Here is a 23,641-nt window from a genome sequence, read left to right on the forward strand (position 1 = left end):
CGAAAGGGTATATCCATTCTTCATGTATTGTTCATCAATCAATTGAGAAGTATCGCCACTCTGTATAAGCGTGACGTAATTAATGAACGATTCCTATTGCAGATCAATAACAGTACTTTATTGGCGTTTCTATATAGCAAATACGATTAAACCTCGGTGTTCCATTACTCGATATTGACTCATGAAACTATACAAAATATCTAAATTATTTTATTGCATGGTTAGGGAGCATTCAAAAATTACGTCCATCGTTGAGGGGAGGAAGAGTCTATGACAATGTGACATTAGGTACTGTAAAAATCGCGACAGAGACTGAGGAGACGGAGTGTAGAAATCCTTAAAATGTGAAGGACGTCATTTTTTAATCTTCCCTTACTATGATGGTCCCCTCAAACAATTTTCCAAAGCATTTCTATTCCATATCACGATGGTGTCGACAAGTCGATGGTTCCCTTCAATATCGACCTCTGGAGGGTTGATTGTTTGTTGAAAATAACGTTTTATAACTGCTGCGCATAGTAAGGAACATAGTTGAAAAATGGTTCCTTACTATGCGCACTTAAGAAGAATAAGAAAATGAAGGAAAAAAAAGTTGCACTTTACCAGTGATGATTGCTCGATAAATAAACTAGTGCCTACGTACTAAAAATCTGAAACATATTCTCTTTAATTTGCTTCAAATGACTTAAGTGATGAGGTACTCCCTTAGCATTTTTGCTAACGGGCAGTCAATTTGGACGTTTTTCAATATTTTTAAAGCTATTTCATTTTTTATTAGAGTAATAAACATAATTTGTCAAGAAAATTCTTCGCGTACTTTTTTATTACTATTGTAGCAATATATGAAACAAAAATTGTAAACAAAAATTTAAGTGTTTTACCAGATTTTGGTGAATTTTGGTAAAAGTGCGCAGAGTTAGGAGCTGCGCAGAGTTAGGGGCCCTCACGGTATAACAAGACATTCAAAACATTGGATTCATACTGCTTTGCTCAACATTACATTTGGCAACTTCATCAACACTAAAGAACAATTTCGTTAATCTCAATATAGCAATCGCTTCACAAAAGAACAACTATGTTCACCATTTACGACAATTTCGTCAGCTCTGAAGAACAATTCAGTTCAACTCAAATTGGTAATTTCACCACACTCAAATAAATAAAATTGGCAAACTCGCCACCTCAAAGAAAAACGATAATCGCCAACATACATTTCCATGATCCTCGTCGCCACTTTTATATCCTGCAAATAAAGAATAAAATAATATGTTAATCAGTCCACAGTTCGGGAAGTCTCTCTTCTGCGCCTACGGTAGCCAGTATTTATAGCTCAGAAATCCCGTAGGTACGAACAAGTAAAAGGTACCAGAGTCATAAGAAATATCACTTGAGATAGGTAGACATGACAAAAATCAAAAAAATTTGATTTACCAAAATTATTCAAAATGCTACGTCCACTAGTTGGGACCCCTCCCTTCCTCTCGTCACACATCGTCACAAATCCGTGAAGACCCCCCTCCCCCCTGAAATGCTACGTCATTTATGGACGACCCCTTATGCGTCGGTGAAGCATCAAATTAAAAAGCCGACGCCGAACTTCGCAGAAGTTTTGACTGCCGAACTTCTAATTGTCACTTGAATTGTCAATATCCAGAAAGTCGCCAAAGCTAAAAGGGTACGATGGGCTGGGCACGTTATAAGAATGTCGGACAACAATCCCGCAAAAATGGTGTTCTCCTCGAATTCAGCCTGTACAAGACAAAGAGACGGGCAACGAGCTAGGCGGTTTGATCAAGTGGAGCAGGATCTTGGAAATGTGGGGCGATCGAGAAACTGGAGGCCAGCAGTCATGGACCGAGTTTGTTGGCGTTACATTGTGGCGCAGGTCATGTCTTGAAGGACGTGGCGCCGTTGAAAGTAAGTAAGCATGAACAAGGTGTCATCTTAGTAAAATGAACATTTCTTATTAATCTCTTATTAAGTATGAAAGTTGCTTCTTGGAACTTGATGGAAACTTTAACCCTCCATTTTCCATGGAGCACCAGAGCTCAATTGATTTTCGACGAGCATAAGACAAACCGAATCAGATAAATACATGCAACACTAACTAAAAACAAAACTAACTAACGAAAACTAACTTGTTTTCGATAGTAAAACTATTGATAAACAATCAATTAACCCTTCTAACGGCAGCTTAATTTTTTACCGCTAAAAAAATATTCAAATCACGATAACTTTTTTGTTTCTCAATATTTTTGCACAATTTTTTCACAAGACCTCAAAAAACTCTTCTCATTTAAGAATCCGTGTCGATATTAATCATTGGTGATCTAGTTTTGAAGATCTTCCGTTGTTCCTTGGGGGACCGACATTCTCCATATAAAATGTCTTTGGCGGCCATTTTGTTTTTGTTGGATAAATTTATCAAAAAAATAAAATGTGTACTATACAATGCCAGGTAATATAGAGCTACTCTGAAAAAATCATACAAATCGGCTCAGAGATATTTGAAAATTATGATGAGGTTTTTTAGAGTTTTCAAGATCTCTATTTGTCCAGTGTGGTACCAGAAACATAAATGCTCATTACTCAAAGACAGCTGCACCAAATTGCCTTATTTTTTCACAACACACTCGCATTAATGTATCAATCCGATTAGTGAATAACCGAATACGATAAAAATTCTGTAGCCTGAGATATTTACGTGAGGCTACGCATCGGTCCCCCAAGGAATTTTGGAATATCTTTGGATACATATGACCAATGATCAGTATCGGCACATATTCTGAAACTAGAAGAGTTTTTCGAGAGCTTGTGAAAAAATGGTGCAAAAATATCGAGAAACAAAAAAATTATCGTTATTTGAATTTTTTTTTTAGCGGTAAAAAATGAAGCTGCCGGTAGAGGGGTTAACTATTGAACAACAACAGCAATTTTCAAACCGATTTCGACAAATTTCCAATATTGTTTGCTCCATCACTTAAAAAAAAAACACTTTTTTCGTAAATGTTAAGTCGATCAAAGTCGTAGGGAAGAGAGCGTTGAAGATCTTCAGAATTTTGTTGGGTACTTAATGTAGCCTAAAGCTCCGCATGAGCATGCCTCAACATCTTAAGCCACCTGGAACTTTTTCCGAACTTTGTGAAAATTGAAAGATTAGCTCATCATGGGAAGTCCTGATCAGTAGTCAGAATCTGCATCGGATTAGAGATCTCATAAAATAATTATGTAATTATTACAAAATATCTAGTAAAAGTTAGTTAACTATAAAGTATATTATGTTTATTACACATTCCAATACGATATTATACTTCAAGATCAAGACATAACTATATGTAAAAACTTTTATAGTAATATAGAAGCAGGGCCATTCTGTACCACTTCTAGTGATGGAACAATCTCAGGTTGGTATGCACCATGACAATCCCATGATCGTTACAAGCCTCGATGACGCCGGCATCATTCGTCGATCCGGACGGACTGGCGATGTACGAAACGCCGCTCAATCTGGCCCGATCGACATTGTCCCGGAACGGGAAGAAAGCATCCGATCCCAGCGATACCCCCGTCAGCTGTTTGGCCCAGTTATGCTTGTCGGCGTCGGTCAGGAACTCCGGAACTTTTTCGTACATCGACTCAAACTGAGCCACGGGCATGTCCTTGCCGACGGTCCCGTTGACATAGTTGTCGATGGCGTTCGAGATCTCCGCACGCTTCACTCCCTTCTTGAACTGCATCGAGGTCACGCGTGGATGCTGCCGGAGCCACCTGGGGATAGAAGAGATTCATGAATGTTTTGAAATGAGAATGATTCGAGGATTTTACCAGTTGTCGGCCTTATCACCGGCAAGCCGAGTACAATGGATACGAGACTGTTGACCTGCTCCAATACCGACAACCTGGCCGTCCTTTGCGTAGCACACTGAGTTACTCTGAGTGTACTTCAGAGCGATGGTAGCGACGATCAGATCTCGCAGGGCCCCATCCGGGAGGTTCTTGTTCTTCGTTACGACATTGGTGAACAGCGCTTTGTTGATATCGGCGTCGTTGCGACGTTGTTCCATCTGAAGTCCGAACAAGGTCTTCCTCTCCACTGGACTCGGCTCATAAGTGGGGTCAATCTGAAGGACGCAGTAGCCTCCATTTTTCTTCTTCTTCAACAGCTCCAGAGCCTCTTCGGTATATCCCGGAGCAATGATTCCGTCGGATACTTCGCGGGATATGATTTTGGCAGTGACCAAGTCACAGGTGTCCGACAGGGCTACGAAGTCGCCAAAAGAAGACATACGATCGGCACCACGGGCGCGAGCATAGGCTGTAGCCAGTGGCGTTAGGCTGTCAAACAGGTCATCAACCATGCATAGCTTTGCTTGGTCCATCGTCAGCGGAACTCCCACGGCAGCTCCAGCTGGGGACACATGCTTGAAGCTAGTGGCAGCAGGAAGTCCCAAGGCTTTCTTCAGCTCGCGAACCAACTGCCAACCATTCAGCGCGTCACACAGGTTGATGAACCCTGGCGATGCGTTGACGACCTTCAACGGGAGCTTCTCCAGCGTAGTGAAGATCTGAGCAGGTTTCTGGTGAGGGTTCATGCCGTACCGAAGGTTGAGCTGCGAAACTCCCGCCGAGTATTGCTTACGGAAATAGTCAGAGATCAGATTGTCATACTCGGCTGTGTGAGTGAAAGCTTTCAATGCTAGAACCTGTCGGGTTGCTTCCGTAGTGTCTCCGTGTTGCTTGATTTCATCGAGAACCTTTCCATAGTCAGAGGGATCACACAACACCGTTACTCGCTTGTGGTTCTTGGCTGCCGCCCGCAGCAGCGTAACTCCTCCGATATCGATGTTTTCCACGGCGTCCTCAACCGTTACATCCGGTTTGGAGATGGTCAACCCGAAAGGATACAAGTTGCACACTACCACCTGGACAAACTCGAAGTTCTGTCGCTTCATATCGTTCAAATCCGAAGAGGTCTCTCGAGCCAAAATACCACCATGGACCGCAGGGTGCAACGTCTTCACGCGACCTCCCAACATCTCTGGGGCACCAGTTACATCGGACACATCCCGAACCAGAAGCCCCTGATCGCGGACGGCCTTGGCGGTACCTCCGCTGGCCACCAACTTCAGACCAAGCTGATTCAATCCCTTGGCCAAATCCAACAGACCGGACTTGTCCGACACGCTGAGAATTGCTGAAATGTACAAACCATATGAGAAAGGTTGCACAAACGATCAATTGAAATCAATTAGAATTAGATCATACCAATTTTACCACTCGCCATGATTCTGCTATGGAAGAGAGCACAACTGAACGATCCGCCTCGGAGCGTAGCTGGAAGTAAACTGTAACGAAATGAACAACGTGTAATCAACGCTTAGTGATAAGACTCCTCTAGCTAGTCGGGTCGTGCAAGGAAACTTTTATAAAACAACATGCAGTTTCATTATCAAAAAATATAGTTGTAACGTTGCTGGGGAGTATTGATCCAGATCAATAGCTGGTCAGTGCATCTACTCAAGCATTATTGATGGAGAATAATATTATTCTCGACATCATGTTGATACTGGGGGTTATCAGTGACGGAGGTGAAAGAAATGGAAAGGCTTAAACTTGTTGACTGCTCGGAAGGATTAGTACTAACTTCATGGCCGCATTTTGCACTTCGGTTGATAACATACTACCCATATTGTTCGTAGTTGATTGTTTACTATTTCTTCTTGGCATTAGAATTCAAATGTGACTATAACAGAAACTAGAACTATTTTTTTCTCTATCTTTATTTTTTATCTCACTCTAAAATGTTTAATCTATTCCTTGTGTTTTAAGCAAATTAGCTGTTCATACGTTCAACACATTTCATAAACCTCTTTAATCTCTTTTTTTTTTAGAACTTGCGTGCATGAATCTTTACCTATTCGTTCTAACATCAATCATACAATTGTTCATTTACTTTATCTCTAGTTCACATTACTTTTCATTCAATACATTCTCTTCAATTGTTTTGATTTTGAATATTTTTCTTTTGTTTTCTTTAATTGTTTTGCATCTATTTATGTTCTTTTTTTCTTATTTTTATACAGTTATCAGTTTTTATGCAATAATAACATTTTTTAATCTGTTTTCCTAGCTAATTTTCTATTCATATCGCATTTTTTCATTCTCAAGAAAAAAGGTTTTATGCAATTTAGTCCATTTTATAATGGATTACGTATAGGGTGCCGGTGCCATTAGTGGACTACCTAAGCTTTAAAAAATCATAACAAAATAATGAAAAGCCTTAACAGAGATCTTTTGGCGTCAACAAAAAGATTTCAACCTCTACTATATGGGAAAAATATAAAAAGAATGATAAAACTAATATTTTAACATAAAATCGCTTGAGCCACTATTGGTACACGTGTTCCAGTAGTTGCGCTAGTGCTCCAGTAGTAGACGTTCTGGAATAATAAAAGGAATTTTAAACAAAACGGTAAATTTTTACATAGGTTTAACATTTTTCCCTCGGAACAGCAATTAATATCTATCGAATGAAGCATAAAGATCATCTCTAGGGCTTTTCTTCATTTTTATACATCCATTTTGAAAACTGCTTCCATCCGTTGATCCACTACTGGAACACGACGTCTACTACTGGTGCAAGGGAGCAAATTTTTTGCATAAACTTAATTATTTACATGACTTTTTGATAAAATAAAAAGCTGAAATTTGACAAATCGACTAAACTAGAGACGATCTATCCACCAAAAATAGCACATGTCGTTTTTATCGAAAAATGTTCGTTTTATTCCATAGTCCAATCTACTGGTACATTACAACCATTGGTACCGGCACCCTAGTATTACATCATCATTTTTGACTACTTTTACTTGATTTCCAATTAAATTTCAATTCGTTTTTCCCTAAGTGTTTCCTTCATTGATTTTCAATCATAGTCATTTTAGGATACATTTATTTGTTTTGTATTAAATTTTAAACGTTGAATGCGTGTTCAATTATATCAAATTACTAAATTATGTGGAAAAAATTGCTAGAAAGCCATTAATGAAAACATTCAGAAAACTTGATTTCTTGAGAACGGCTTCGAGAAATGTTTTTTTAGTTCAAGAATCCATCATTCAATCATCAAAAATAAGAAACCAGTTTTTTCGATCAAATTTTATGAAATCCTCACAAAAATCTATCTTCGCATAGTAGCATAGTAGCAAGTAGCAAATACAATGCAATGATATATTTTCATGAACTTGCTTGGATTTTGTGCAGAAAAAAACTACTTTTGAAAATTTGTAAAACGATGATAGTTATTTTGCTCTTAATGAATACCGTAAATTCGGGTGAAATTGATCAGTAGGGTGAAATTGATCAGTAGGGTGAAATTGATCACTGTGTCACCCTATTTTATTTATTTCTAATGGAGCACAAATATCAATGTAACCTGCAGTGAATGAACGTTGTATGTTGTAAGTATGTCCAAATTGTGTGTTGTGAAGTTTTTTACGTTCAAAAATGTTCATTTCAATGGAAATAATGTAAAATTTTAAAATCTTGTACGGTGCAGTATTGACAAACATCAATAAACTTCTAGTTCTAGACAAGGATTTGGACATGGTATAATCCTGAAAGTTTGTTAGGCTACTTAAGATTTATCCCTAAACTAGATTTCATAACCAAAACTCGTACCAATTCGTTTTTTTTTTTTTTGGTTGAAATAATTGAATTTATGTTAGATATCAGGAAATTCCTTAGGGAATTGCATACATTTAGGCGTTTTCTGCGTTATTCTTGAAATTTAAAATTCATTATTTCTATAAATATTGTATTGTTAAGAATTTGGCAAGCATATTCGGATTCAGGAAGCTCAAATTCATTATGTAGAGTTGTTTTGAAAACTAACAATAATCGCATTGATAAGTGATCAATTTCACCCCGAAATGGGATCTGCCGATTTTTTATTTTAGACATATTTTTTAGCACTAAAATTACATTTGTTAGAAAATGTTGGTACTTGAGTCAATAAGGCTCACCTTTATACTTGTTTTTCTGCATTCAGTTGTATGGCATTGTCGACATTATAGAAATCAGACAAGAAAAACCGTGAAAAGTGATCAATTTCACCCGAAATCACGGTAATTGTTTTGTTATTGTTTTTAACCTACTTCCATAAGACTTTTCCTCTTTTATCTTGGAAATTCTCTTGAAAGGCTTGACGAAATGCAATATTTGATTTATCGGAAATTTCATTCAAAGATACTTCTGATAATCCCTTAGAAATCATCTTACTTCTTCTTTCTGGCGTTACGTCCCAACTGGGACAAAGCCTGCTTCTCAGATTAGTGTTCTTATGAGCACTTCCACAGTTATTAACTGAGAGCTTTCATTGCCGATTGACCATTTTTGCATGTGCATATCGTGTGGCAGGTACGAAGATACTCTATGCCCTGGGAATCGAGAAAATTTCCATTACGAAAAGATCCTCGACCAGCGGGATTCGAACCCACGACCCTCAGCATGGTCATGCTGAATAGCTGCGCGTTTACCGCTGCGGCTATCTGGGCCCCTTACATGTTCCTCCAAAAATTCCAATATTTTTGTTTTAGGATTTTCACTAGTTGGGTTTTTGATTAATTTCATAAGAATTTTTCATATGAACTACGCTAACGCTAATTCTATCAGAATTTTTCATATGGTAGTTGGCCAGATAAATTGGAATTTCCTTGGAAATTTCTCCTGCATCTTATTTTTAATGCGACCTTTGTCATAATTTCCTCATGGATTGCTCCAGGCATTTTTTAAGTGGACCTGGTAGAACTCTCAGTGATTTTGTCATGAATTTGCTTTTGCTTCTGGATCGTCTGTACTCCATGTTAGGAGCGGCTCACAACAGCGTCTGTTTCCCATGTCAGGGGCGGCTGATCATCGTTCGAGTGCCAGAGAAGGACTCTAAGCTAAACTGCACACTATGGTCCTCCGAACATTTAGGGGGAATGGTCCTCCGGAAATCTAGGGGGTTGGTGTCAGGCCCTGTAAGCCAGCCGTAAAAACACATCAGCACAGGAACGTCAACGAGAGAATACGGACCGGAACAATCGGCAAAGATCGCAGCGACGGAAACGAACTAGCGATTGGAAATTCAGTACGTGGAACTGCAAATCTCTCAACTTCATCGGAAGCACTCGCATAATCTCCGATGTACTGAAGATCCACGGTTTCGGCATCGAAGCGCTGCAGGAGGTGTGCTGGACAGGTACGATGGTGCGAACGTTTAGAGGTAAGCATACCATCTACCAGAGCTGCGGCAACACACGTGAGCTGGGAACAGCTTTTATAGTGATGGGTGATATGCAAAGGCGCGTGATCGGGTGGTGGCCGATTAACGAAAGAATGTGCAAGTTGAGGCTCAAGGTCGGTTCTTCAACTTCAGCATAATCAACGTGCACAGCCCTCACTCCGGAAGCACTGATGAGTACAAAGACGCCTTTTGCGCGCAGCTCGAACGCGAGTACGACCGCTGCCCAAGCCACGACGTCAAAATCATCATAGGTGATTTGAACGTTCAGATTGGCCAGGAGGAGGAGTTCAGACCGACGATTGGAAAGTTCAGCGCCCACCGGCTGACGAACGAGAACGGCCTACGACGGATAGATTTTGCCGCCTCCAATAATATGGCCATTCGTAGCACCTATTTCCAGCACAGCCTCCCGTATCGGTACACCTGGAGATCACCTCAGCTTCAGCAGACAGAATCGCAAATCGACCACGTTTTGATCGATGGACGGCACTTCTCCGACATAACCGACGTCAGAACCTATTGTGGCGCTAACATTGACTCCGACCACCACCTGGTGATGGTGAAACTGCGCCCAAAACTATCCGTCATCAATGATGTACGGTACCGACGCCCACCCCGGTACAATCTCGAGCGGCTGAAACAACCGGATGTCGCCAATGCGTACGTGCAGCATCTTGAGGCAGTGTTGCCGGATGAGGGCGAGCTCGATAGGGCCCCTCTTGAGGACTGCTGAAGGACAGTAAAAGCAGCCATTAACGACGCTGCCGAAAGCGTTGTCGGATATGTGGAACGGAGCTCAAGAAACGATTGTTCGACAAAGAGTGCCATGAGGTTTTAGAGGAGAACAATGCAGCGCGGACTGCAATGCTGCAGCATGGTACGCGACAAAACGTGGAATGATACAGACTGAAGCGGAAACAGCAAACCCGCCTATTCCGAGACAAAAAGCGCCGCGCCGGAAGAGGGGGAATGCCAAAAGATGGAGTTGCTGTACCGTTCTCAAGAAACGCGCAAGTTCTATCAGAATATCAACACATCCTGCAAAGGTTTCGTTCCGCGAGCTGAGATGTGCCGGGATAAGGATGGAAGCATCTTGACGGACGGACGCGAGGTAATCTAAAGGTGGAAGCAACACTACGATGAACACCTGAATGGCGCAGAGAACACAGACGCAGAAGGCCCGGACAGGTTGGCCGCTTGTCTGCATCGGCTGATAGTCAGAATCTGGGAAACGGAACAGTTGTCGGAGGAGTGGAAGCAAGGCGTTATATGCCCTATCTACAAAAAGGGCGACAAACTGGAGTGTGAAAACTATCGTGCAATCACCATCCTAAACGCCGCCTACAAAGTGCTATCCCAGATTCTCTTCCGTCGTCTACCACCTATAGCAAACGAGTTCGTGGGAAGTTATCAAGCAGGTTTCATCGACGGCCGCTCGACAACGGACCAGATCTTTTCCGTGCGGTAAATCCTCCAGAAATGCCGTGAGTACCAGGTCCCTACGCACCATTTGTTCATCGATTTCAAGGCAGCATACGACAGTGTTGACCGAGCTATGAAAGATCATGGACGAGAACAGCTTTCCCGGGAAGATGTCATGCGGAGAGCCGGACTTAACAGTCGAGGCACGATTTTCACGAGATCCGGACAATTTGTTTGCTTTGCGGACGACATGGATATTATTGGGAGAAAATTTGAAACGGTGGCAGATTTGTTCACCCGGCATGAGTCGTGGACTATGCTCGAGGAGGACTTGCAAGCTCTTGGGGTTTTCGAACGCCGAGTGCTAAGAACGATGTACGGCGGCTTGTAGTAGAACGACGTGTGGCGGCGAAGGATGAACCACGAGCTCGCTCAACTGTAACATGTGCATGTCCCATAAAGAAAAAAAAAATAAAAAAAAATATGTGCGTTGCGTTTGATTAGGAGTTAGATTTATGTTTGTTAAAATTTTCCCTTAAAAATGCCCAATCGACACACCGTCACTGCACTAATCCCCATAAAATGCGCGCTCCATCTGCAATAATGTGGATAATACTGGTTGTAAATGGGACGAGAGAGAGAGGAATCCCGAAAATTATACCAGTGGACGAGGCTCCTTCCGGAATCAAACAGAAAGGCACGGTCTCTTTTGCCTTGGGATGTTGTAAAAGATAGACGTGCTCCAGTCAGAATCCCGGGAAAATTAGAGAAGTCTAAAGTGTGGGTGTTAGAACCACGGTGTGGTGCCCTTTAAAGAGTGTATATAGCCCGTGTCCGTGAGGGCTCGAAGAACCTCGAAGAAAGTGTCGTGGGTGGTGATTGGTGCCGGTCGAAGAGAGGTTCGAACGTTGAGACCCAAGCCGCGTGTAAAAAAAACTGCGTTCCGCGGAAGTGAAGGGCGAAACAGCCAGAAAACCTGTCTGAAACTGCAGGTGCCCCGGATAGTTAGTGCGTAGCGTGTGAACCGAGTGCGAAGTGCCTAGAAGATCGACCCAGCGGCCGACGGTGCACAGTGGTTCGATCTAGAACAAATGTCGGACAAAACCTCAAACTCTCTTTTATATAGCTTAAATCATATATTTGAGACATTTTATGCCATATTTAACTATTACGGACTTTTGTTTTCATTTTTTTTTCTTGTTTTGGACTGATAATTAGAACATTCAGGTTTGGACAATACATTTTCATCTCTTTCAATCTTTTATACAAAATGTTCAACTTGGACAGGCTAGTTCTCAGTTATTTATTGACGGATTGAAATGAATTTTTCACAGCACGCCAGGCATTACTTGAATTTCAACATATATTTTTGAGTAATTTTTCCGGGCACAACTCCAATAGTAAAAACAACTAGACTAAAGTGAATTTTTTGACAAAAAAAATATAAACTATTCATCCAAAGATATGGAAACTCCACACAAAAACCATCATAAGTAAATATGATCGTCTAAATGTCCACCTTATTTATTTATTACGCCATTTTTTTAGATTTGGAAAATAAATCACTACGATGAGCTTGTGATTGAAAAAGTCACTCAAAAATATATGTTGAAATTTATCTGATGTCTGAAAAAAATGTGAAAATTTCATGCACATTTGTCCATAAATATCTCAGATCTAACCTTGCCTTGATGCAAGTATCATCAATTTAAGCAAAAGCAAGTCCACGTAGGGAATGATTTTTCCAATTTGTTTCATTTTATCTGGAGACTGCACGTCGAAGGAAATAGTTTCGTTCAACCATTTAAATGAGCCGAGATATTTTTTTTTACAAGACACCAACACATTAATGCTTCCAGTGGGCATTTTGCCCTTTGAAGGAAGCACCACACTAGACAACGGACTAGCATGCAACGCCCAATGGTACAGTCGGAGAACATTCCTCACGAAAAGTTTTCCGGCCTGCAGTGGGAATCGAACCCACACTCCTTAGCACGATGCGGCTAAATGCCACGGCTACGAAGCCCACATTTGTGTTTTATTATTAAGTGACAGTTCAAATTTAAATTCAAAGTATTTCAATACCCTAATAATATCAAATATAGGTGTGGACAATATTTAATTAAAGTATAATACCAAAATATTGTAATTATCGGGTAACTCAATCGGGAGCACCACTGAGACTCCCTGATTCAAAACCTCAGGGTCGGCACGCTCACCAATAAAACTCGCGGTCAGGAAGTTCTCGCACTCAGTTTTATCTACCACAGAAGTTCTGGAAACACTTTATTACCTGGCTAGCTTCACTCCCACTTTCTTAATCTAATCTAACCTTAGCGGGGCCCCTTCTTCTTCTCCACCACCTTACTGCTACCGGACCTCTGCAACGATGGCTTCTGTGACGTAGATCGGTGCAGAGCTCTACCTCGACGACGATGCAGCACGACGATGTCTTCTGGGGTGGCTTGGGGTATGGGCCTTGTAGATCCACTACGTGTCCTGGTCCTGTCGATATGGCAACAGATCGGCCTTCGGCGGATTCGTTGCCGGAATGCTGCCCAGATGGACACCTTGACACCGCAGGGACGGTCTACAAACGGTATTTTAAACCGGCGGGGTTCTGCTGTCCACTTCGCCTTCACTTCTTCCACGTCTTAAACTCTCCTTCTTCACTCTAACCTTTTCAATCCTTCACTTTTTAGTATAGCCTTTAACTGGTGACTGTTTCAGTCGACGAACTCTGGGCAAGTGAAAGAATTAAGGAGTCGTCGACTGTCTTGCGGTCCCTGACCTCGTTGCTCGGTCATTCCCCTCTTCCAGAACTCAACGACCCCATTACGCCACCCCTCAAGGCTACCCAGAAGATGGTAACCAAGTCCTCTGGTGGTGGGTTTTATTACTGCGGTGGGTAGGTGGCTGCGTAGAGTAGTCTAGGGTGGTGGAGTATAACTAAGCCTGCTCGGGAGTTTAAACGGTAGAAACATAACGAAGTACAAGCTTTCCTGACATTTCACAATTTAAATTCTACGAAACACTAAACACGAATTTCCCGGTGACACTCACGACATAAAATAACCAACACTTACAATATTGTATACGTAGGGTCCCAGAGCCCTAGCGGTAAACGCGCAGCTATTCAGCTAGACCAACCTGAGAATCGTGGGTTTGGATCCCACCAGTCGAGGGTCTTTTGGTAAAGTAAATTTTCTCGACTTGCCAGAGCATAAAATATCATCGTATTTGCCACACGATATACACATGCAATAATGGTCAATCGGCAAAGAAAGTCCTTAGTTAATAACTGCGGAAGCGCTCATATGAACACCTGCCTGCTTAGAAACAGGCTTTGTCCCAATTGGTACGTAACGCCAGAAAAAGAAGCAGAAGATAGCAGCGAGTTTTTCATTTCTTCTCGGTATGCAATTCATGGCTACTGCGATTGCAATGCAAGTACTAGCGTATCACAGGATTATTATTATTTATCTAAAATTGCACTCCGTATACCTTCAAACGCGTTGAAAGTGGTCTATCGCAAGTTTTCGCAAAATAATTTGTACCCTACTTGAAAGCTCTTGTTTTTAGCTTTCGAATGAACTTATTCTCATCGCGGGCATTCGCGGGCTACTAATGTCTTAGGGTACTTTTCTAAAAAATAATATGGTTTTGGAACAATTTTAACTTTAATTCACTTTGTATGAATTTTATGAAAATTTTTATTCTACTCAGGTGTACTTTATGTATATACAAACAACTTCTCTGGAGATACCATTGCGGCTTGAGCTCTTTTTAAATTCATAAATAGCTTGTGAAACATGGATTGCAAATATTCATTTTCTTGAAAAATCATGTCCACGGTCCACTCAAGGAGCTGTATAAAATTCAAAACCCAATGAATCTGCTTCAAACTTTGGATTTGAACCACAGAAGTGTTAAGAAAGTCGGGAAAATATAACTGTTCGGATAAAACAACTTTGATTTTTGAGGTTTTGGGCGCCTTCGGACCATTGTGCGGTGGTGTGGGCCATCTTAAATACCCCCCCCCCTCCCCCAGCAAATACTCTCATCAGGCTAGGCGCCCCTGGGATGAGACCAGGTTAGTCCATGCTCCCTTTTACCTAGTTCATGCAAAAAGCAAACTTACACAACTCTACGGCGAACCCAGTTTCGTGAAGGTTGTATCCCCAAAAAATACAACAAATTTCTTCGAAAACTTATTGCATTTATCTATTAGACAGGAAATCACCGCTCCTTGAGAATACCTGTCATATTTTTCCAGGATTCTAACAGTTGTTCAGCCAGAAATTATACCAAGAATACAATTCCTCTAAGTGCTACTACTGAGATTTATACAATAATAACTTTAAGAACAGGGAACTTCCTTAGCCTAGTGGTTAGAGTCCGCGGCTACAAAGCAAAGCCATGATGAAGGTGTCTTGGTTCAAATCCCGGTCAGTCCAGGATCTTTTCGTAATGGAAATTTCCTTGACTTCCCTGGGCATAGAGTATCATCGTACCACTGCCACACGATATACGAATTCGAAAATGGCATCTTTGGCAAAGACAGCTCTCAGCTAATAACTGTGAAAGTGCTCATAAGAACACTGAGCTGAGAAGCAGGCTCTGTTTCAGTGGGGACGTAATTCCAAGAAGAAGAAGATGAACAAGTTAGTGGTGTAAAAAAGCTATCATATTAAGGTCATTATCCGCCAAGACGGTTGGTTTCACTAAAATTCTGTGAAAATAATACTATCACTGAACTGTTTATCAGAATTTCATAAATTTTGCTTTACTATTTTTGACTTGTTGTATTTCCGGCAGCTTTGTTCTGTTTGTCATAGATAGTGTCTAATGCTTCAGCTCGATGCTTACTTGGGACGTCTATCTTCCAACTCTATCATTTATATAATTTAGTTACGAATAATGCGAAATATATGGTGTGGATAATGAGGGTAAGAAAGCAACAACCTACAAGTTTGAATCATTTTTTTTTTTAAATTGTATGTTCTCAAGAAACCGACTGCAGATGCATTCAATGGTATCGGCGGTCTAATCACAGACATATAAGCTCACATACATACTAGTATTGCAAATATGAACTTGTTCTCAGTATTCGATTAATATCTCTGGATGACGATGAGTATCTTGATTTTTCTATCATTGAGTATTACTTTCTCAAGCTTTATTGAATTTTGCGGGGAAATTCTATGTCAATCCAATCCAAATCTAAACTACATTAAATATACAATAAAATCCTGAGGCTTACAGAACCTAATTTGACTTCCACAGACAACTTGGAAGATGGTATTATATCCTAACAAGATTTACACGAGTTTTATTGAAAAGAAACGGGATGACAAAAGAAATAACAAAAAAAATGATAAATTGATAGATGGACTATTCCAAGAAACAAACTTGTCCAGTCGACATTGTTGACCTTGTTTTCATAACTCTCGTAAGAGCTCGCTTAGTTGGGGCTAACTACCGTGAGAATCAGAGCCACACATTCCTCTGAAGATAGTGTAAAGCTTTTATTGTTAATATACACTTCAATTTACATCGGAATCCTATTTTTACGTGAAGAAAGTGCGGAACTTACCGTAAGCGTAAAATTAATAACAAACGCAAACAACACAATATCGGATAGAACACGTGTATTGCAACAAGCCAAACATCAATCACCTTCCTATCTGGATAGATCGCACCAACAAACTGAACAAACTCATCGTAAACCGACACTTAACAGCCTTTTATTACAAAAAAATATGAGTATAGGTATGTGCAAGGCACCACAACTATCTTCAAGTTGCTTAGAGGCGAGATCGACAGGATCGTTTTTTCTATGGCTCTCTCACATTCAATCAAATCTATGCTTCCTTATGTTATGCCTCATACAACAAATGCCTTTAAATTAGGGTCCCTAATACATCATCCATCGCATTGCCACTCATATATTATCGCTCTGCATTCCGGTTACCTCACGTTGACCGGCTGACTAACACATAGTCCAAAAGCTTGTTTGGATGCACTCGGCACTCGAAGTTTGCATATTCAACAGATAATACGTTGATAACAGTTTGAAATACACAAACGATCGAGTTGTTGACTGCTGTCTCCGTATTAGAAAATCCAGCACCACATTCAATCGCATGGAAGTGTATTCGTGACGAGTGATTTGGGAAGCAATCTTAAAGACAACGATGGTTCCCTTGGTGGTTTCTCACTTTTTCCAGCGCACAAATCTCGTTATCCAGAAGACCGGCGAAGCAGAAAATGCTACTCGTTGTTTGCGAACTCACCGCAAACACTGAGTAGTATTTTCAGCGCGATACATTCGATAGATCTTCAGATCTGTACCCGAAAACATGCAATCTAAAACTAGCTTCATTGATACTGTGCGCTGAACACTTTTACCTTAACGAAAACAACGAAGTCGAGATGCTCTGGAAACCACGCGGTCTTCCGCGCGCTAAGGTGGAATAGGCAATTGCCGCCAAGTGATGATAGCAAGTAACCGTAATTTCACAATCTATGAAGAACACTTAAAAACTTTTGGCATAAAAGTTCCAAAACTGTTCAAAATAGGGTTCGATGCTTCAGTATGATGTGTAAATAACTAAAATTCAAGTATGATGTGTGAAATAATTAAAATTCAAGTTTTTGCGGTACCTTACTCATTTTTTTTTCCTGTGGTGTATTTTATTTTTCATGTAACTAATGGAAAAACAGATTTGAAATTATTTTAATACCATCAAGTTCTTCTTCAGTGATATTAAAAATATTAAAAATACGGTTTTTCATATTACACGGCAAATTAACCCCAGGCATTGGAAGGTTATATAAATATAAAAAATTTCAAATGTCATAAAAAAACATGCAAAGTGTACTCCCAAGAAACATTTGCCTATTTTATAATCATTTATTAAGCAATTTTTCACAACTACATACTGAATAGTTGCTTTATTATATTACTTTGCAGCTGCTACGCACAAATTGATCAAGCAAATCTGGCGAAATTATTAAGCTTCTTATCATTTAGTGACTGTAATCATATATTGTAATGATGTTTATTCAGGTTTCACTTAGCTTAATAAGGATTGATGATTTAACAACGTTAGTTTAACAAACTACATTATTGCAGTTTAATTCAGCATCATGTATAACAACATTTCTCGCATACTCTGAGATAACGCCCTAAAAGCCATTGGTAGCACCGTGTGTAGCTCGTTGTTTCTGAGCAAATGAAAGAATAAGCATGCAAACCAACATCACGGGCAGGTAGATAATGATCCTTTCTTCCACATAGTGTTGTTAAATAACATAAAAATCCATTCAAATGCTCAGAAACAACGAGCTACACACATGGTTACCAATGGCTTTTAGGGCGAGATCAGAAGTTATGCGAGATTTTAATTATTTCCAAGTGAAGCCTTTGTTCAGGCGTTGTTCACACAAATTTGGAGAAGTTATAAAGCGTGTCGTTGTATATTGACTTTATTCTACAACTTCAAAATCGCTTTATAAGCATTCATCTCAGCTTTTATTCAACTGCCACAAAATTGATTGAAAACAAATAAATTACTAAAAATAGCTAACACTGTATACATCAAATGCAGTGTATACCTTTACCATGAATTAATAACCACACTTTTAATAATTACCTGAATACTGGATTCGAACTCGAGACCTTCCCATCGTCAGCGGTTTACCTTGCCATCTGCGCCATCCTTGAATTCATATATCAGCCTTCCAGTGCCTTGTAGCTGATCATGCTTGAGCTTCTATTCAACAATAACTAATCAACACGTGCTATGCTGATCAACAACTGAATACGCGCATTACTTCTGCTGCTGTTCAGTACTGATGCGATCTGAACTCAGTCGGCTATTTATAGCGCACAGTGAGAAAATTTATTTCAATGCTGGTCAAAAATAAAGTTTATTCACAAAGTAAAAACAGTCTGAAATGATTAATCGAATTCCATAATAAGTTTTAACTTGTTAAAACTTTAATTGAATTGTTTATCTAACTATACTAAAATTCATTTATTAAATGTATAATATTTCTACTAGGTTAATATTTTAATTATTTGTCGTACTTTTTCCATCTATTAAACATTATACAAATATAAAATATATTTAAATCAATAATCCTATGTCAGAAGACTGATTCAAAATATTTTCTAAACATAATTGAATATTGTATTGAGAAAGCATCAGTTATTATTGTTTCCAACATGTTTTTATATAATATATACTAATATTATTAGTAAGTTAGTGGCGAATTCGCCAAGGGCGAAAAGCCACTCAAATAAAGATAAATAATAATAATATTAGTAAGTTGAACATTGCAATACATTAAGAATACAACGCAATTTTTAGATATTTTGTCCATTTTTCAAAAATTTGGCTATGGTGGTACCTCTTTTGTAAGGCTTCTTTGTTGCTGAACAATGTGTTTAGTAATCGTTATTTTGGACTTCTTTGGATGACCTGCTCGGATGATATATCTATGTTGTATTAGGATTTTATAAAATACCTATTCAGCTTTTAATCATGTTCATGTTAAACATGCAAACAGCTGAAGTGCGAAGCAACCAAAACGTTAGTTCGTGTCTGTTTACACATTTATATTTGTTTGGTGGAATATTGGCTCTTTAATAGAAGGAAAATGACTTGTTCAACTCATTAGTAAAACAATCTTGACAAGTCGGCAGAGATTCTTTGGAGAAGTTTAATAAGTGTTGATACTACTGTTATTCATTCCAATGACAAATGTTGAACATTTGTCTTAAATTTGGATCTAAATAGCATCTTCTCAGCTCTTTGTAGGGCATTTTTTCAGCTATCACCATTATTCAACAATAATTAACTATGTATGTTTATTTGTGACACTTGACTGTAAGTTGGGTAACCACTTTCATGTAAATTATTATTTATACTTCGATTATCATTAAAAATGTTATGATTAGTAACTTTTTCCGATAAGGTACCGCGGGGCAAGTGGGTAAATGGGGTAAGTGAAAACAATTGATATATTTTACTGAATATGTGAATTAACGTTTTAAACTCATGCGTAAACCTTTGAGGCCATTGAGAACATTACGATAGGTAAGAGATTTCTGAGATTTTTCAGCCATTATTGCATAATAGAGCGAAAAATTGTTAACCTGTCAACTGTTACTCCGTAACAAATTGGCGGCGTGCAATCTTATTTTAATATTTTCAGTGGAAAAAAGTTGCGGAAAATAATTTCCTGTACCACTTCTTAGTTGTCCTCTGTGACAGTTTCAAACTGCAATAACAAAAGTTTTAGAATTAATTTGACGTACACCTAAAAAAAGCTAAATTTAAACACCGTCAATTTTCTTATCAGGTGGGGCAAGTGAAAAGTTTATCATTAGGGATTGAATTTGTGTTTTCTCTTTAAGTAGCCATAAGCCATAATTGCTGATAATTCAAGAAACACTATACTCAAGCGTTAAAAGCTATTAGAAATCATGGAACTTCTCTAAAAGATGTTGCCAAACATTACAATATTAATACAATATTACTTCGGGCAGCCAATTGAAAGGAAGACGTTGACTGAAATGTTGCAATATTAGAGAACACACGGAAATCTCGTGGAATGTCTATGTAAAGCTAGTTCAAAACATAAAAATGGGGTGTAGGTCTTTCCACATAAAAAAGATTCTAAATACGTTATTGAAGGATTCCGTTTGATTTCTCCCGAAGAGTTATCCGACTTTCTCAAAAACAAATAACGAGCGGTGGAAATTCTACAGAGCAGAAATGCAATTGCTGTCCTATAATGTAAGAACTAACATTGGAAATGTTGCAGTTATAATGTTGTCGAATCATTTCAACTAACATAACTGAAGACAAGAAAATTAAAGTGAATAGAATAACATTTTCTTTGTTTACATGTTACTTATGTTATTGTTCATTGAGAAGTCTTAACATATGTTAAAGCTAATAGAAATCGTGAATATAACTGTTTGTTTTTGAATTTATTGTTCAAAACGGTAAACTTTTCACTTGCCCCACTTTTGGGGAGAGTGAAAAGTAAGGAGACATTTTTCAAAAACATTTTCTGTATTTTTTTTCTTCAATTTTTCATAAAAATCAATTTCAGCATGCTGCTCTTATTTGGTGGGAGTCAAGCTAAAAATTATACACGACCTCATTTGTTTCAATTTAAAGTTTCTAGAATTTGAAGAATCTCAACTATGCGAATTCCATTACCCACTTGCCCCACGGTACCTTATCAATAACGTCGCAGATGATGATTACTACATTTGGAAAATTTAAATTTTGATATTTTTGATCCAATGTGATTCGAACTTTACTCTCGTTGATCCATTACGTCGCCATTACGTCCATTACGTTAATCCATCTATCGCATACACGTCTTGGATTTGATTTGAAAAACATTTGAAACATTTGAAAATAACATAAAAAGACATAATATGTTTTGCTTGAATAAGAGCATACTCATATACTGTTATTCACATTGTTTATAAGTTTTACTAATCATGCTGGTCAACATTTTAAGTATTAGACACTGAAACTTTTTTACGATTTGTTGTTAATCAAATGTTCAATATGCTACTAAAATGATGGCTACAACCTATAGAAGCTTTTAATCAGTCAATTGTTAAACTTCTTATGTGTTGTAGAACAAAAGCTACTATATTTGCATTTTCGGAGGTTTATTCAGCTCTTATTCAAAACACAAACTGCAAGTGGAATAACAGCTCTTTTATAAGCGGAAATTAATTTTATTAAATTAATGATTCAACTAAAAAATTGTTCAGCAATGGTTGCTGCTATGCAGCTTGGATTAAACACGTAAGTATCTTGAAAGCTACCAATTGTTCCTTGGGCTCCGTCTAAAGGTGGGGTTGGGTATTAAACGGTTTAGACGGTTAGAGTTTCATGATATCGTCAGAAAAGTAGTAGGTAGTTTCAGCGAGATGAACAAGTTTGCCCGATGGTCCCTTCAATATCGACTCATGGAGGTTTCACTGTAATATTCATCTGTTCTACACGCAAAAAAATTGTGCGGTAAAAACTACCATTTTAGGGGGTTAACTTGAGCGCTCGCACCGGCAATTTTCAGCAGACCAGAAATGCGCTTGATTTTACCATGTCTGTAGTCGAAATCAGATTGTTGTAAATTATTTCTGTCAAATGTATCAGTAATGTGGTGGGATGTACCGTAAACATAGTAAATTGGTCTGAAATTCCATGGTAGTTTCAAGAATGGGCGTAGTCAGCTAAAATAGTAATTTTACCACAGAATTTTTCCCCGTGTAGGTCTCGATCTGGGAGGGAGAAACCAATAGAGCGCTGCATATGACGAGCCTAACCTCACTTATTTGACAGCTGCTGGTCCTGTTGTTTACGTTTCGGACTTAGTTTTTTCCATCATTTTTTCATCTTCGCATTTCTATCACCAGCATGCTGATAATGACGATTTTCCACGGTAGGAAGATAGAATAATACGACCCGTGGGTATCTGCAGTGGATTTGACCTCTCCTCGCAGCAAACTTTCACGAAATTAAGAATGATTCGAAAAAAGTACTAAGTCCAAACTGTAAACAACAGGACCAGTACCTGTCAAAATTGATGCGTGACGTCACAGTGCAGTGGAGTATACGAAATTTATGTATACGTCATGTATAGGGTAACCAATATATTTTGGACCTCTATATATTTTGGACCCCCTGGGCCGTTTTCCTACAAATTTCCTAGATTAAATCAAAAGGCCAACTCAATTCGCAAGTCATTTAGAAAGATACACTGAGAACAGCGTTGCGGTTGAAAATACTATATCAGAGGGATAAATTAAATACACAACGCCACTTGATTTGTGCAGACTAAATTCGCATTTATTTAGAATATTTTGTGCATTCAATTTTACCATGGCACCATTTGTATAGTAAAAATTACTATATCATGCTTAAAAACTTGCAGCAGACCAGAATTGATCCGAGGATCTGCCGATTGTCAAGCGCGAACGCTAGCCGCTCGGCTATCGACGCGGTTGGATTGAGAGGGAACAAAACCCAAAAAAAAGTGTTCATGTTAGCTCAATCGTGGTTGGAATAGTAAATTTAAAAACACGTTCATGGTTCTCATTACTGCAACGCTTGTTTCAGTGTAGGACTATTTCGCACTTGCATCAACCGTGTGTACATGGAAAATGTATTTATTTTATCTGAAATTAATTGAAATCAATCGTTCCATCCATGCAACCGTTACAACACGTTACACACAGAAATTGAAGCCGTCAGAAATTTTTCAAATGTAAACAAAAACTTTTTTCAGATTTCTGGACTAAAAGCGTAAAGTTTCCTCGCTTATCCATTGTCAATCGATTAATTAGACTATGGGCAAGCATATTATACAACAAGTATCGTGGACTTTGTCCCCAATCGACAATAAATGCCGGAGGTCCAAAATATATGCTTTGAGGGTCCAAAATGTATTGGTGTGTCCAAAATAATGAAAAACAGTGCTTCACAGTTCTATTATTTTCGACCTATTTTGGATCCTACATGACCGTGTGGGAATTTTTATCTCGTAAAGGAAGTTTTTCTCTACATTATAGCATGTATTTTGACTTGGTTACGCTGTGCACGGTGTCTTTGTGGAGCAACTTTATTACAAAAAAATAGGTAAGTCTGAAATGTCAAACTTAAAACAATTAGATTTTTCTCTTTCATTTGCGACCAAAATCAAAAAAATCGGTCGGGGGGTCCAAAACATTTTTTTTTTATTTTGTGTAAAGTGTTAATGGATATGCATTGTTGTACCAACGCACATTGCGTGGAACGTATGGAGGTACGGGACAAACTGCAAGATCAAACCATTTGAATACTTTGGCATGGAAATTAAAGTTGTTCTTGGTTAAAAAAGCTGTAATAA

The 23,641-nt window shown here is 38.9% G+C and overlaps 1 protein-coding gene across 1 annotated transcript; it reads right to left on the reverse strand.

The window, feature by feature from the left end:
* Window positions 1-3,256: 3,256 nt before the first annotated feature.
* On the reverse strand, window positions 3,257-16,566 carry LOC5576840 (bifunctional purine biosynthesis protein PURH). Its single transcript, XM_001662902.2, has 4 exons — window positions 16,308-16,566; window positions 5,266-5,345; window positions 3,826-5,194; window positions 3,257-3,768 (listed from the first exon to the last, which is right to left on the reverse strand). Exons 2-4 carry the CDS (start codon window positions 5,282-5,284, stop codon window positions 3,384-3,386), a joined length of 1,773 nt encoding a protein of 590 aa, XP_001662952.2. The 5' UTR covers window positions 5,285-5,345; window positions 16,308-16,566; the 3' UTR covers window positions 3,257-3,383.
* Window positions 16,567-23,641: the final 7,075 nt, after the last annotated feature.

Source organism: Aedes aegypti, chromosome 1 (assembly GCF_002204515.2).
Source record: "Aedes aegypti strain LVP_AGWG chromosome 1, AaegL5.0 Primary Assembly, whole genome shotgun sequence".
In the NCBI taxonomy this organism is placed as follows: domain Eukaryota; kingdom Metazoa; phylum Arthropoda; class Insecta; order Diptera; family Culicidae; genus Aedes; species Aedes aegypti.

Bases quoted from the DNA above. Each gene is read 5' to 3' on its own strand.
- LOC5576840 (XM_001662902.2), bottom strand. The intron at 3,769-3,825 runs GTAAAATCCTCG...TTCTATCCCCAG, and splicing joins GGTGATAAGGCCGACAACTG to GTGGCTCCGGCAGCATCCAC.